Source organism: Microcebus murinus, chromosome 4 (assembly GCF_040939455.1).
Source record: "Microcebus murinus isolate Inina chromosome 4, M.murinus_Inina_mat1.0, whole genome shotgun sequence".
Lineage (NCBI taxonomy): Eukaryota > Metazoa > Chordata > Mammalia > Primates > Cheirogaleidae > Microcebus > Microcebus murinus.
In genome coordinates, this window is record NC_134107.1 from 53128590 (window position 1) to 53144413 (window position 15824).

At 46.8% G+C, this 15824-nt stretch overlaps 1 protein-coding gene and 1 non-coding gene across 3 annotated transcripts in view; both read right to left on the reverse strand.

Moving 5' to 3' along the window:
• The window catches only part of TUB (TUB bipartite transcription factor), an 85263-nt gene extending 70023 nt beyond the window's left edge, over positions 1–15240 (reverse strand). The window contains exon 1 of one of the 2 annotated variants that reach the window (XM_076002204.1): positions 15095–15240. In XM_076002204.1, the coding sequence (XP_075858319.1) occupies positions 15095–15150 (56 nt within the window). In that variant the 5' untranslated portion in view covers positions 15151–15240. The remainder of the gene's footprint in view (positions 1–15094) is intronic. The other variant, XM_076002206.1, reaches the window with a different exon arrangement.
• On the reverse strand, positions 10646–10785 carry LOC142870699 (U4 spliceosomal RNA). The gene has a single exon (XR_012919048.1). It is a non-coding gene; the product is annotated as a U4 spliceosomal RNA (small nuclear RNA).
• Positions 15241–15824: the final 584 nt, after the last annotated feature.

The following is a 15824-nucleotide window of genomic DNA, read 5'->3' on the forward strand; positions in this document are numbered from 1 at the left end:
CTCATCCCAACCACTGCCAACAAGTGCCAGGTGCTCACAGAACTACTAGCCTACTTCACTGCCGCCTCATAGGGCACAGCTGGGGCTGGGGTGCTTACGGTCACAAGGCATAAGGTCAGGGGCTGCAGTAGGAAAGGTCACAGTGGCAAGAAGCATGGCCATTCTGGACCCGCAGATCTCACTCCTGCCCTGCTCGCCTTCCCCCAGGGACTCAGGTCGCGGGACACTCACCTGCGATGGGAGGCTCTGCGCAGTCGCTGCTACTCCCCTTTCTTCCCCTAGGGGGTCCCTCTCGGTCCGGCTGCCTGAAACCCGCCAAGCTAGGCTGGGGGATGGGGCTGAACTGCCCCAAGGACACGCCGCCAGATAGATGACACCCGGGGGAAGGCGAGGTGGCCGGAGGGGGGAGAAAGTGTAACCCGGCACCTGTCCGAGGGGCCGAGGAGAGGCCAGGCTGGAACCGACCCCTGCCCCGCGAGGCCGGACCCAGCCGGCCCCCACCCCGTCCCGGGACACACTGCGGAGCCTGCGCCAGCCTCCCCGCCCCAGCTCCCGTGCCCCCGCAGGTGGCGCGGCCGCGAGAAGACCGCGAGCCGCCGGCTCGCGCTGGCCGCTGGGCTCTCCAGTTACACTAAAAGTGAGACCGGGGAAGATGGTATCGAGGCCGCGCGGAGGCAGCGCGGGCTCATCCAACATTGATGCGGCCCCGGATTGCCCCAGATCCCTTCGTGGCAAACGCGGGGTCCCGGCTCCCATCTCATGGGGGGTGGGCCTGGCAGGTAGGGAAGGGTCCTCGGCCCTGCAGTTCAGTGCTCAAGGTCACACAGGTACTGTTCGGCCCAGCGATCTAAGGGTTCCCTTCTGGCGCCATGGGGCCCTGCTTAATAGGCAGCGAGCAGAGCGCTTTTCCAGCCCATCAGCTGCTCAGAAACTGCCCAGGCAAAGGCGCTGTGGAAGCAGGCTTATGGCTCCATCACCATCACGCCTAGTCTTGGTCCCGTGGAAGGGCAGAGCGTACCTGTCCTCGCCCCCTTCCCAATTCCACCCCCACCGCTATCAAATGGAGGGGTAAAAGAGGGAGGGAGGGGGCTGGCCAGCTCCCTCGCCTGCCCACACACAGAGTCAACTCTCACCCCCCCACACACACACACATACCACCTTCACTCAGACTCATACCACTCACACGCATCCACATGGCCACCCTTGGTGGCACACACCTTCTCCCCCAAAGGTGCACAAACTCATCAATGGACATTCAACGTGCACACACCCCAGATACACTCTTCCTGGTGCACACAGACGCACACAGTCACAAAAGCCTCTCCCAGGGGAGCCCGCCCCTCACTGCCTCTGCTCTCAGACCCTGGAGACAGAGAGGAGTGGCAGACTGAGGAGGGAGGGGCGGGTGCCAGGAGGCAAGGCCCACTTGGTACACCGAGGTACTACTGGTGTGGTGTTTAGTTGGTCTGCAGTGCCTGAAGGCGCCTGGAGCCAGAGCCAGGTTGGGATTAAGTCTTTATTGAGGAACGTGACCTTGTAAAGAGATAATCCTGGGCCAGCCTGGCTCCAGAGCTCCTCAGATACTGGGACCTCATTCTCCTGACCTGAGCTGTGTGTCCCTCATTCTGACACTAGGTTCCAGGCTGCTAGCACAGTTCTCTAGCGTTATTCACCTGCAGAAATCTGCCTCTGCCTGGGCAGCAGAATGGACGGGCTGTTCCCTGAAGCCTGCTGACTTTTGCACAAAACCCAACACACACACATCTAGGGTTTTCTTTGTTCATTTTCACTTCAGAAAGACAGAACACCTGCCCAAGGCTGCAGGGGGATGGCCAAGAACACATATCTGAGCTTGGAGATCTAACTGCTGCACCTTCGGGACAGCCCATACTGCTCAGAATGGAGAGAAAAGGTGCCTCTCTCCCAAGCACATGCTGGGCCAAAGTCTCCCAGCTGGGACACAGGCTCAGTGGGCAGTCATCATCAAAGCACAGAACTTTCCAGAGGGAAGGCATTAGGTATCAACAGATACCCATGAGCCCCTGCTTGACAATTGTTCTTCAGACTGTGGGCATAGCTGGCGCTTCCTTCCACCTTTGGTCACAGATACAGTGTCCCTGCCACAAGGTCTTTTTGCATAGCTCAAATGCGTCCAATGAACCAATCTGGGAAACCACCATGCCTGATGACGTCAAAGCTCAGTGTGGGCAAGTCCCAAAGGATTTGAGAAGTCCTTGCCTCACCTGCATAACTGACTCCTCTTCCCACCCCCTAGTCACCCTGAGCCCAGTCACCTCAGCTGCAAGAGAGACAGGCCACTCCCCACTCATTGCCCTCTGGAGCCATCCTCATTGGCCCCTGTGCCACTGCCCCCATTTGTCCCACCCAGGCCAGTCGTCTTGGTCCTGTCCTGCTATAAATCCATCAAAAGAGAAATAGTTATACTCCAAAAGCTCTGGAACAAAGCAGGGACATGCCCCTGGCCACATGTCCCTGGTGGCCACCTCAGACTCCCCTGCCCAGAAACCCCTAAGCTGGCACTGTCGTGGCAAGGATCTCCAATCCCAGCTGTCCTGTTCTCATCCCTCCACTGTGTCCTTTCCAATCACAGAACACACACTGAGGCCACAGGCCATGTACACACAGAATATCAGAACTAGAAGCATGCTCAGTCAACCAGTCCAGCCCCTTCAACTTCACGGAAAACAAGTCCAGGGAGCCAAATGACTTGCCCAGAGGCAGAATGGGAATTAATGGGGAAGGAAATCCCAGACTTCTGACTCTGTTCCTGCTTCATAAAACCAAGTGTGCAACCCCAATTACCCTGATTGATTAATTCACATTGTATGCCTGTATCAAAACATCACATGTACCCTATAAAGATATGCAAATATTATGTACCCATAATAATTAAAAATAAGAAATTAAAATAAGTACACCACCAGTGCCAGCATCACCTCCTTATTTCAGAATAAGCTCTGGGGAGCCTAAATGCCACAGTGCTCAGCCTGACTGCCCCCAAGCCTGCTCTGCTATTGCTCAGTTTCTGCCAGCTGCCCCACTGGAGTTAGCTGGGCTCGTCCCTACAAGTCCCTCTGTAGTGGTCTGTCAACAGCTGTGGCACACGTCCAAGTCCTAAGACTGGAAGTCTATTTCAGTGTCCTTATATAATTGTGAATTCACTGGGGCTAAAAGCTCAGTCCGTCTTGAGGGAGCTAAACCTTGTCACCCAGGCCTCAGGCACTGGCTAAGGTCTCCAGCCTCCAAAGTCCCCATCTGATCCTGCTTCTCATCTTTGACCTGAGGCCCTGCAACTGTGCCCCTTTCACCCAACTGATCCCGGTTAGTACCCACTGGGTGTTCCTTAGCCATCTGTCTTCAGGCCCTGGACTGCCTCCCTAGATGTGGTCCTGACCCATCTCGGCCTCCTCCCTTTCCTGCCCACTCTCCTCACGGAGCTCCTGAGGACAGGGCCTAACTGGGTCACCACACCTGTCCTTGCATCTAGGAACTGCCTAACTTTCAGATTCACCTGGATATAAAAGTCTTGATACTAGTGGAGGTCCCCAGGTAATTATAACAATAACTAACAATCAAATAGCACTTACTATGTGCCAGGCACTGTCCCAAGCACCCTATGTTTAGTAAGTCTTAGGCATAGTGACTCATCTAACGCTTACAACCACGCTATGAGATAGGTACTATTATTATTTTCTCCATTTTAGATGAAGAAATAGAGGCTCACAGCAGTTCAGTAGCTTTCCTATGGTCACAGGTATCCAGTGCAAGTGACTTGAATACTGTGCAGAAACAAGAAACATCTTTTTTAAACACTAGAAAGCAGAAGCCCAAGCCATTGTTCAGAAATATCTCTGAATTTTGGCTCCCTCCCATCGCAGCCCCACCCCTGGCCAAAAGTATGTAGCTGGAGAAGGCTGGGTGCAGTGGCACACACCTGGAGTCTCACCTCCTCAGGAGGCTGAGCTGGGAGCCCAGAAGTTCGAATCCAGCCTGAGCAACATAGCAAGACCATGCCTCACTGCCCAAACCAGAAGCATATGTTGTGTTAATGTTAAGCTCTCCTGGAGTGGTAAAATAAAGCTTTAGTGAAAAAGGGCTACTTTTACAATAAGAATTGGGCTACACCCTCAACTTGACAGAAACCTAACTGTGCAGAATGTCACCAGCAACTGCATGCCCTGTCTGAGAATCAAGAGGCCAGAAGAAAGCCACACCAAGATATGTTGTGGAGGAGCCCAGTGTTGTTCCATTATCACCAGTAAGCTCTAGGCCAATTAAATCATGAACTCACTTCACTTCCTTTTTTTTTTTTAGAGGTGGCTTCTCGATCTGTTACCCATGTTGGGATGCAGTGGCATGATCATAGTTCAAGGAAGCCTCCAAGCCCCAAGGTAACTGGGATTACAGGCCCACACCACCATGCCTGACTTTCGCCTACTCCCTAGTGTATGTGTCTCTTTTTGCTAATGCAAAGCCCATGTGAGAAGGTACACAAACAGTGTGTCATTCAATTCTCACAATGGCCCTTCACTGTAAGTAAAATATCACCCCCATTTTACAGACGAGGAAATAGACTGAAGATGATTAAGTAACTTTCTACTTGATACACTTCCGAGTGATTTCACCTTTGTTTCTGTCCTTTTTATAAGTGGCAAATATGTTTTTTTTGTTTTTTGGGGTTGTTTTTTTGAGACAGGGTCTCACTCTGTTGCCCAGGCTAGAGTGCAGTGGCCTCATCATAGCTCACTGCAACCTCCAACTGCTGAGCTCAAGTGATCCTTCTGCCTCAGCCTCCTGAGTAGCTGGGACTACAGGTGTATGCCACCACATTCAGCTTATTTTTCTATTTTTTTGTAGAGGTTGGGCGCAGTGGCTCACTCCTGTAATCCTAGCATTCTGGGAGGCCAAGGCGGGTGGATTGCTCAAAGTCAGGAGTTTGAGACCAGCCTGAACAAGAGTGAGACCCGACTCTACTAAAAAAAAAATAGAAAGGAATTAATTGGCCAACAACAACAAAAAATAATAATAACATATTTTGTGTAGAGATGGAGTCTTGCTCTTGCTCAGGCTGTTCAGAAATGAATTTTATAATCAACAAAGCAATAGGAATTTCCTCTTACTGTGCCACATTTACACAGCTATTAAGAGGTGGAACTGAGATTTGAGCCCAGGTCTGTCTACTATCAAGACTCAAGCTCTACTGACCCCTTTGTGTCATCCCTGTAACCCAGCCTCTTCAGAGTCCCAGCCTTCCCTAAACATGTGTTACAGGCCATGTCATGCTCCCCTGCCCTTCTCTCTTATTCAAAGCTTAATACAAAACTACAGTAATCAAAACAGTATGGTTCTGGCATAAGGATAGACATGTAGAGCAATGGAATAGCATTCAGAGTCCAGAAATAACCCACATATCTACCAGTTGATTTTTGATCAGGGTGCCCTGTCCATTGGATGGGAAAAAGAATACTCTCTTTAACAAATGGTGCTCAGACAACTGGATTTCCACATGTAAAAGAAGGAAGTTGGACTACCACCTCATGTAATACACAAAAATGAACTCAAAATGGATCATTGACCTAAACATAAGCTCTAAAGCTACAAAATACTTATAAGAAAATACGTAAATCTTCATGACCTAGGATTTGGAAATGGATTTTTAGATATGATACTAAAAACATAAGCAACAAAAGGAAAATAAATAAATTGGACTTCATCAAAATTAAAATTATTGTGCTTCAAAGGACTTTATCAAGAAAGTGAGAAGACAACCTACAGAATGTGAGAAAATATTTGCAAATCAGACATCTGATAAGAATTTAATATCCAGAATACATAAACAACTCCTATAACTCAGCAACAAAAAGACAACCCAATTAAAAAGTAGGCAAAGGACCTGAATAGACATTTTTCCAAGATAGAAATCATCAATAAGCACATGAAAAGATGCTGATTAGTCATCAGGGAAATGCAAATCAAAACCTTAATAAGATGCCACTTCCTAGACTGTACTAGAATGACTATAATAACCTAAAAATTAGCAGATATTAGTGAGGATGTAGAGAAACAGGAACCCAGTAAATTGCTGTTGGTAGGAATATAAAATGGTGCAGCCTCTGTAGAAAACAATTTTGTGTTTTCTCAAAAAGCCAAACATAAAATTATTACATAATCTAGCAATTCTACTACTAAGTATATAGTACTCAAAAGAATTGAAAACAGAGACTCAAACAGATATTCACACACCAATCTGCATTGTAGTGTCTTCACAATAGCCAAAAGGTGGAAATAACTCAAGTATTCTCAACAGATGAATGCATAAAACAAAATGTGATACATGTGTAGAATGAAATATTACTCAGTCAAAAAAGGAATGAAGTTCTCATACATGCTACAACATGGATGAATCTTAAAAATGTTATGCTAAGTGAAATAAGAAGAAAAATATTATATGATTCCATTTATATGAAATGTCTGAAAGAGGCAAATTTGTAGAGACAGCAAGTAAATTAGAGGTTACCAGGGCCTGGGAAGAGGGGTGAGTGTTAAGTTATTTCTTAACGAGTACAGAGTTTCTGTCTGGGTGACAAAAAGGTTTTAGAAATAGATAGTGGTGATGGTTGCACAACACTGTGAATGTAATTGATGCCACTGAATTGTACATTTGGAAACCATTGAAATGGTTCATTTTATGTAATTTACCACAATTAAAATACTCCAGCTGTATTGCTATACACTAGCAATGAGCAACTGGAAATTAGAATTTTAAAAATACCATTTATAAAATAATATCATTTACAATATCATTCAAAAATATGCAATACTTAGGGTTAAATCTTGGAAAGGAGGCAAAAGACCTATACATTGAAAACTATAAAATATGCCTGGGAGAAATTAAGATAATCTAAATAAACAGACATATATATACCATATTCATGAATTGGAAGGCCCAATATCACTAAGATGCCAACTCTCCCCAGATTGATCTACACATTTAACAAAATACCAATCAAAATCTCAGCAGGCTTTTTTGAGAGGTGTGGGATAGAACTTGAAAAGTTCACTGTCAAATTCACTTGAAATTGAAAAGGACCTAGAATAGTCAAAGCAACTTTGTGAAAGAAGAACAAAGTTGAAAGTCCTAAACTACCTGATTTCAAGACTTACTATAAAGCTGCAGTAATCATGACAGTGTGTATTGGCATCAATAAAGACAAATAGATCAATGGATCATAATAGAAAGTACAGACACAAATTTACAATAAGGACAACTGATTTTCTATAAAGGTGCAAAAGTAATTCAGCAGAAATAGGAAAGTCTTTTTCAACAAATAGTGCCGGAACAATTAGATATTCATTTTTTAATTTCTTTATTTTTTTCTATTTTTAGTTGGCCAATTAATTTATTTTTATTTTTATTTTTAGTAGAGATGGGGTCTCGCTCTTGCTCAGGCTGGTCTTGAACTCCTGAGCTCAAACGATCCACCTGCCTCGGCCTCCCAGAGTGCTAGGATTGCAGGTGTGAGCCACCTCGCCCGGCCTTCATTTTTTTTAATGAACCTCATACCATATACAAAAAGTTAACTCAAAATGTAACACAGATCTAAGTTTAAAACATAAAATTAGAAAATTCCTAGGAGAAAACCTCTGTCACCTCAAGGTAGGCCATGATTTCTTCGATATGACACCAGAAGCACAATCCATGAAAGAACAAATGGATAAACTGTATTTCATCAAAACTAAAAACCACTACTCTTGAAAATACATAAGAGAATGAAAAGAAAGACACAGACTGGGAGAAAATATTGCAAGTCATATATCAGATAAAGGACATGTATCCACCTAGCACTCTGGAAGGCTGAGGCGGGAGGACTGCTTGAGTTCAGGAGTTTGAGACCAGCCTGAGCAAGAGCGAGACCCAGTCTCTACTAAAAATAGAAAAATTAGCCAGGTGTCATGGCGTGTGCCTGTAGTCCCAGCTACTTGGGAGGCTGAGGCAGAAGGATGGCTTGAGCCCAGGAATTTGAGGCTGTGGTGCCATATGCTGCTGCCACTGCAGTCTACCCTGGGTGACAGAGTGAGACTCTGCCTAAAAAAAAACCACAAAAATGTATTCAGAGTATACAAGGAAATTTCAAAACTCAGTAATAAGGAAACAACCCAATTTTAATATGGGGAAGTATTTTAACACATACTTCTCCAAAGAAGATATATAGATAGCAAACAAGTGCATGAAAAGATGCTCAACATCATTAGTCATTAATGATAGCTAATATAAAATGCATTATAATGTAAAATGCAAAATAAAGTCACTATGAGATCTATTACATGCTTAATAGAATGGCTAAGGTTAAAAGACTGACTATAAAACTGTAACTGAACCAAGGATATGGATGAATTGACTCTCAGCCTCTGCTCATAAGAATGTAAAATGGTCCCACCACTTTAGAAAAGTTAGGCAGCTTCTTAAAAATTTAGATGTATACCTACCATATGATTCAGTTATTCCACTGCTAAGTATTTTCCAAAGAGAAGTAAAAATACATGTTCATACAAAGACTTGTACATGAAGACTTGTACAAAAGCTTTATTCGTAAGAGCCAAAAGTGGAAACAACTCAACAGGTGATAGATAAGCTGTGGTATATTCATGAATACTACTCAGCAATAAAAAGAAATGATCTATTGATTCATGCAACAACATGGAAGAATATCAAAATAATTATGTTGTGTGAAAGAAGTCAGACCAAAAAAAAAAGGGTTCATACTGGATGATTCCATTTATATAAAATTCTAGGAAACAGATCAGTAGTTCCCTGAGGATGTGGGGCAGAGGTGTGGGGGTTGGGAGAGGAACAGGAAGGGAACATACAGAGAGGCACGAGGACACACTGGCTTCCTTGCTATTCCCAAACACACTAGGTCCTAGCTCAGGACTTTTTCACTTGCTGCTTCCTTCCCTGGAACATTTTTCCCATTAGTCACATGATTCATTCCCTTGATTTTTTCAGGTCTCTCCCGAAATATCACTTCATCATAAAGGGTTTCCCAGACCATGCCATATGACACAGCACACTCACCACCACCCCCAGGCAGTCAGCCGCTCTCTTTACTCTGCCTTTCTTCTTTGCTCTTATCATGTTATATAAGTCACTTAGCACTGACACATTATATATTAATATTTTCTCTATCTCTCTCTCCCCCCACTAGACAGTAAGAACTATGAGAACAGGGACTTTATTTGGTTCACTGCTCTGTTCCCAATGCTAAAATGTTGCCTGGCATCTGGGAGGTGCTCTGTAGATACATATTGAATGAATGGATGGCCTTCAGAGGTAGGTACTATTATTATTATCTATTTGTAGATGGTAGTTAAGTCACTTGTCTAAAATCATATAACCGATAATTGCAGGAACTGGGCTTCAAAGCCAGGTCACTTCTATTACAAAATCCAAGTTCTGAGCAGTTGTGCTAGAGTGTCTCAGTGTGCTATTGTCTCAGAGTCTGAGAGGCCAAATTTGCAAACAAACATAATTATAAAGCAATGCAGCTAAAGCAACTGCCTATAGAATCAATTCACTCCTTCTGGAGGACAATCTGAAAATAGCCCAAATTGGAAACTAATAACCCTTCTTCCAGAAGTTTGCTCTAATCGAATAATCAGACATGAGGAAAGAATGTTAAGTATACAAGGATGTTTATCACAGAATTGCTTAACATAGCAAAGAATTGGAAACAACAAAAAAAGCCCTACCAGGGAGTGACTGAAGTGGAGTCAGACAGCGACAGAAGATAATGCCCAATGTGATCGATGTGTCTCAAAGGGGCAGGAGGGGTGCCATTTGCTTAGAGTGTGGGGGTGTGGGTGAGGGTCAAGTGGAGAGGGGTCCTGAGAATGAGGCAGGTGTGGAAGAACATTGTGGAGAAAGGGTATGAAGCTCACCAGGGAGAGGCTGAGAGAGGGTGTAGAGGCCAGGCTGCAGATGAAGACTAGGAATTGGTGGCATTCTGCATAGCTGTGTAGTTTTTGTGGTAGTGTTCTGGTGCCCCGAGGAGAAAGGGATGGAGATTCTAGCCAGTGTTAGAATCCGTGCATGGCTGGAGTTGTGCCAAGCACATGTGAGGGAACACAAAGTACTGGAGTGAGTGATTGAAATAATCTACCATGTGGTCCAAGCTGGGAAGGGAAGAGAGGACAGGAAAAGGATGGCAGACCAAGAGAAAATGCAGAAATGCAGACACTAGACATCTCTGTGGTGTGGTAGGAGCACTGGCGTAGGGAGGTACCTGAGGTCAGAGAGTGAGATGTTACAGTGCATGAGAGAAGCAGCAAAGTGGTCAAGGTGTCCACATCTAAGAATTTAACGTGTGCATAACTGAAGAGAAGTGTCTAGAATGGGAAGGTCCAGAAATTGTGAATGAAGAGTGCTATTTGGTCACTGACGTGGGCACTGAAGCCATTTAGGAAAATGACTGAAGCTCGAGTGGAGATGAAATGGTTAATGAAGTGCCACACTGTTGAAACCAATGGACTTGATGACACCTATTTTGTGCCAGTCATTTTACATATGTCATTTCATATATATATATATATATTTTTTTTTTCAAATGAATTTACACCACTCAGTTCCCACAGGGACTATCAAAAATTGCCAATCCTGAGCATGTTGCAAGTTGTCATGGCAGGGTATTGGGGAAAGTTTTCAATTAGCAATAATTGTGCCTCAGATAAACCTCATTGGCTACGATACTGCCACTGCACAAAGCTTCATATTATCTTAATAACAATCAGTGGTATGGATAAGAAGAGACAAACAAAATGACTAGACTGGGAGAGATCAAGGTCAATGGTAAGGTTTTGAGGAGATCATTTGGCTGGAAGGATGCTGAATAGAGAATACAGTTATCAGTGAAGGGTCTGATTTTGAATCTGTTGAGTTAGGGGTGTGGTGGAATATCGAGATGGACATGTCCATAGGCATTTATTACAGAAAGAGGGCTAAGGCTTGGCAAAGAGGTTGAGGTTGAAGATATGGGTCTCCAGGTTAAAAGTATTGAGTTGATAACTGAGACCAGGGTGTAGCCTGAGAATGGAATGGCATGGAATGGAATGCAAGAGAGGAGTGCTTTGGTATGTGTTCACATTTGGAAAGTGGGGACCAAGAGGAGTCAGAAATTTAAAAATGTAGGAAGTATATTGTGGTAGATTGTACAAGTGGCCATAAATTGTTTGCAGCCCCTCCGGTCAAGTGGTAAGGCTTATGTCCCTCCCCCTTAAATGTGGACTGGCATTTTTTTTTTTTTTTACGTACTTTACCAATACAGTGTGGCAGAGTGATACTGTGCAAGTTCTAAACCTAGGCTTCAGGAGGCCTTGCAGCTTCTGCCCTCTCACTGGGAATCCTTCCACCACCAAGTGAACGAACCCGAGCTCGCCTGTTGGAAGATGATAGAGCACGTGGAGAGACGCCCAGCTATTCCAGCCTTCCCAGCCCAGGCACCAGATACTGAGCAAGCCCAGCCTGGAAAAGCTGAGCCTGGCCGATGGGCACAGATCACAGAAACTGCTTAGCTGAGTCCAGCCAAATTGCTGATCCACAGAATCTTATGCAAATTAACAGTCGTTATTTTAAGGCACTAAGTCTGTACGTGATTTATTACACAGTAACAGATAACTGATAAACATATGGCCCCAGGAGCAAGGGGAAAAACCTAAACATTTTAAATAAACACACTGAGGAGAGGTCAGCTTGGATGGGAATCTATAGGAACTTGACGTTGTTTCCCAGGTTCAAAAATGTGTCGGGGACAGAAGCCAGAGAACAGGGTTGCAAAGTGAAGGTTAGCTATTAATATGAACAGTGGTTACCTGTGAAGTGGGGGGCCAGGATGGAGGCAGCAGAAAAACAGAACTTCACTTTTAATACCAGCGTACCCTATGCATATGTTGCCTATATAATATTTTTAAATAACTTTATAGAGGATTATATAATTTTTTGAATAATTCAATTTTTATGTCTTAAAAAACCAAGCATTAATTAGAAAATGGAGGTGGGTGGTATGAACCAGTGGTTTCAGAGGGTAGCCAAACCAGCTGTATCATAGTCACCTGAGAAGTTTCATACAAATATTGAGTCCAGGGTCCTACCCCTGGATATTCTGATTCCGCTAGTTTGGACAAGGGGTAGGGAAGCATTTTCTTCACACAGCTCCCCTGTGTGTTGAGGGTGTCGGGGTGAGAAGAAGAGAGCTCTAAAGACAGAACCCCAGGAAAAGTCTTTATTTAAGGGTCTAAAAAGGAGAACACTGATTTTCAAACTGAGCTTCTGTGGAAGACTAGGTTCCCAAAAATATTTATAATATTTATTAATAAGACAGTAACAGGTACTCACTTATTGCATGATTACCATGTCCCAGGGAGTATGCTAAGCCCTTTATATTTATGACCTCATTTAATACTCATAACACTTCCCCATTTTACAGATGAAGAAACTGAGGCCCAGAGAGGAGAAATAATTTGTCCAAGGATAGCTAGGTGGAATCAGAATTTGAATCCAGGTTGTCTAATTCTACAATCATTCTGCTTTTGTTTGTTTTTGCAGGGAAAAAAATTATATAGAGAAGCACAATTAAAAATTTCTCTCTCATGTGTGCATTAGGCCTTTGGAGTATGCTACCACTATGTCTACTAGAATCTAGACTGTGTGCTCATTTGGGGGAAGGAATTATGTCTTTTTACCTCCTTACCTCCAGGGGTCACATACTATGTTTCCCCAAAAGTAAGACCTACTCATAAAATAAGCCCTAGCAGGATTTCTAAGCATTTGTGCAACATAAGCCCTACCCCAAAAATAAGATGGGTGTGGCTACTCAGCATATCTGCACAACCCATGCATTTTCATTGTGGAGCAGTAAAGAAGATGAGTAGCCCTTCTCATCTGCCCCATGAGAGCTCTATTGCTCCACATGAGAGATTGGGGCCATGGTTCTAAAGGAAATAGAGTCACAAGAAATTCAAGATGGAATTCGGGGTTTGGAGAGTTATGATGATGTTCCAGAAGAAGACGACTTAACTATATTTGAATAAATGTAGATTTTTGTACCGTATTAAAAAAAAATAACACACCCCCTGAAAATAAGTCCTAGGATATCTTCTTGAGGAAAAATAAATATAAGACCCTGTCTTATTTTCGGGGATACATGGTAGTTGGCATCCAATACATGTTTGTTGAATAAACGCATGAATGTATGATTTGGGATCTGAACACAAACTTGTAGGTTTTGTTATTTTAAGTTTAAGATTTCAATACTGTTAGAGTTCTCCCTATAGAGCTGCAGTCCCCAACCCCCCAGGCTGCAGCCTGGTACCAGTCTGTGGCCTGTTAGGAACGTCACAGCCTGAACTCAGCCTCGCCCCCATCCCCATACCCCCTTGTCCATGGAAAAATTGCGGGGGTTAACATGCCTGGCGCGAGGCAGAAACTGGGAACCAGGCCATAGAGCAGGTGAACCCGGAAGGGAAGCTTCATCTGTGTTTACAGCAGCTCCCCATCCTGGCATCACCGGCCTGAGCTCCACCTCCCCCCACGCCCCCAACACCTGTTGGGTGGAAAAATTGTCTTCCATGAAACTGGTCCCTGGGGCCACAAATGTTGAGGACTGCTCCATTTTTTTCAAAAAGGCAAGTTCATTGGAACTGTGAGGTGGACAGCAGGTTGCTAGGGCTGTGCAAGAAGAGTTGATGAGGAAACAGAGAACAAATTCAGACAATATTTCCCCCCAAAGAAGGCAATGAAAGCTAAGAAAAAGGTAGATGAGTTGCACCCATCTTGAGGAAGGTGACAGGATGAACTTGGATAGTTTTACAGGCAGAGGAAAGGTCCCTGTAAGGAGAGGAGGCTGAAGATGAAGACAGGTAGGGAGAGACCCAGGGAAGGTGAGGAGGGGTCCTAGGGGAATTAGCTTGGGCAGGAGGGACACCTGTTCCTATGAACCTAGGAAAACAAGGGCTGTCAAAGAAGCGCGAGAGTTTTTGGCAGAGTGAAGGGAAGAAGAGCAGCAGGAAGCAGGACTTCCCGGAGGTGAGAGCAGCGCTATTTACGAAGTTTCTCCTCCAGCCCTCACCATTTAGGGCCATGGATCGTGGATCAGAAAATTTAATTCCAGAATTCTAGAGATAGATATGGGGTTTAGAAACTTTTTTTTTTTTTAAAAAAAACTACTATCATCATGGCTTCATTTTAAATTGAGGGATGGCATTCAACACACCAAAGGTAGAATGGACATAATCTCGGAATAGATCTCGGCTTTACGACCAACTCATTTCGTTGTCCTTATTTTTCTCATTTCTCCAAGGAGGATGATTCCTTCCTCCAGGACGAGCGCGTGGGGAGCGAAGCTCCAAACCGCCCACGCCGCCGGCAGCTTTCCATCCCCGCAGGGCGGGCGCGCAGCCTGGCAACCCGGCGGCGCCGGTACCTCTCCCGCGCCCCCTGCGCCCCGCAGCCGGCCTCGGCTGCCATCGCGCCCCGCCGAGCAGGCAGCGGCTTGCAGGTCCCCGGCAGCGAGCGGGCACTCCGCCGGGGCCAGACCTCGTCCCCTCGTGGGCCAGCGGGGAGCAGACCCGGGCGGCGGCAGTACGGGTGCGCGCATCCTGGAGCCGAGGGGCGCCCCTCCTCACCCCACCCTGCCAGGGCCCCGCCCCGCCCCGCCCGCAGCCCCTCCGCACCCCTACGCGCGGTTCCAGCTCTGACCGACCCGGCGGGGCAGTCGGGGTAGGAGTGGGGGTGGGGTGGGGTACAGGTGACAGTCCGCGGTCCGGGTGAAGCATGCCTCCTCCGACAGCTCTGCCCGGTAGGTGTGAGGCCACCCTCCCTGGAGCGCCGGCTCGGATACCCGAGGCCCTAGGTCCCAGCTGCCTGGGGGTCCGGTGCCTGAGTCCACAGTGGGGGTCTGGGCGCTCTCGCCCGCTCTCACCCCCGAGGCCCGCTGCTCCCGCAGGAGAGCGAGAGCCGCGGGCGCCCACGCAGGGCCACCTGGAGAGGCCCGGCAGAGCCCATGCTCCGGGCGCGCCCTACCTGTCGTAGCTCCAGCGGCTGTAGGACAGGGTCCGGTGGCTGCTGACTCCCTCCATCGCCGCCTCCCGGCTCCGCTCCGGGCTCCGAGGGCGGCGGCGGCTGCGCTGGGCTCCTAGCTCGCTCGCTGGCTTGCCGCGGGCCGGGCCAGGCGCGGGCGGAGGACTGTACCATTCGCCCCCCCGGGGGGTGACCCCCCCCCCCCGGCTCTGCCAATGGCGGGGACGCGCGGACTGCGGGGACCCGGGCCCACGGGGCCCCCTCCCCCGCGCTCGGGTCCCGCGGGGGCGCGGCTGCGGCAGCCTGAACTGCTTATTTATTTATTTCCTATGTGTGCTCCACGTCGCCATGACAACTGCTCCATCTTTTCCGGCGTCACTAGGGCACCGCTGCTTTCAAACCTTCCCGGGACAGGGACTGCTTAAGAGGCTGCTCCTTCCCCTGCTGGCCTGCGAGTCCCGGACACGCTTTCCCCACGAGGGCTCCTTTGCAGAGCTGCCCTCTCCTTTCCAGCGTGGGAGTCTTCGTCCGTTCGCCCCCTCCGACCTTCCATAAAGTTCCCCCTTCTCAGGAATGGGAACACCCATCCCCCTAATTTCCTAGGTTCCCTCGGTCTCCCCGCCCCTTCTTCCTCAGCGTGGCTCCCTACTTACTAGGAATGGAAATCCACTCTTCCTCCCTCTTCCCCCACTGGATTCCCTGGGCTCTGCTATCTGGCATATGGTAGCTCTCT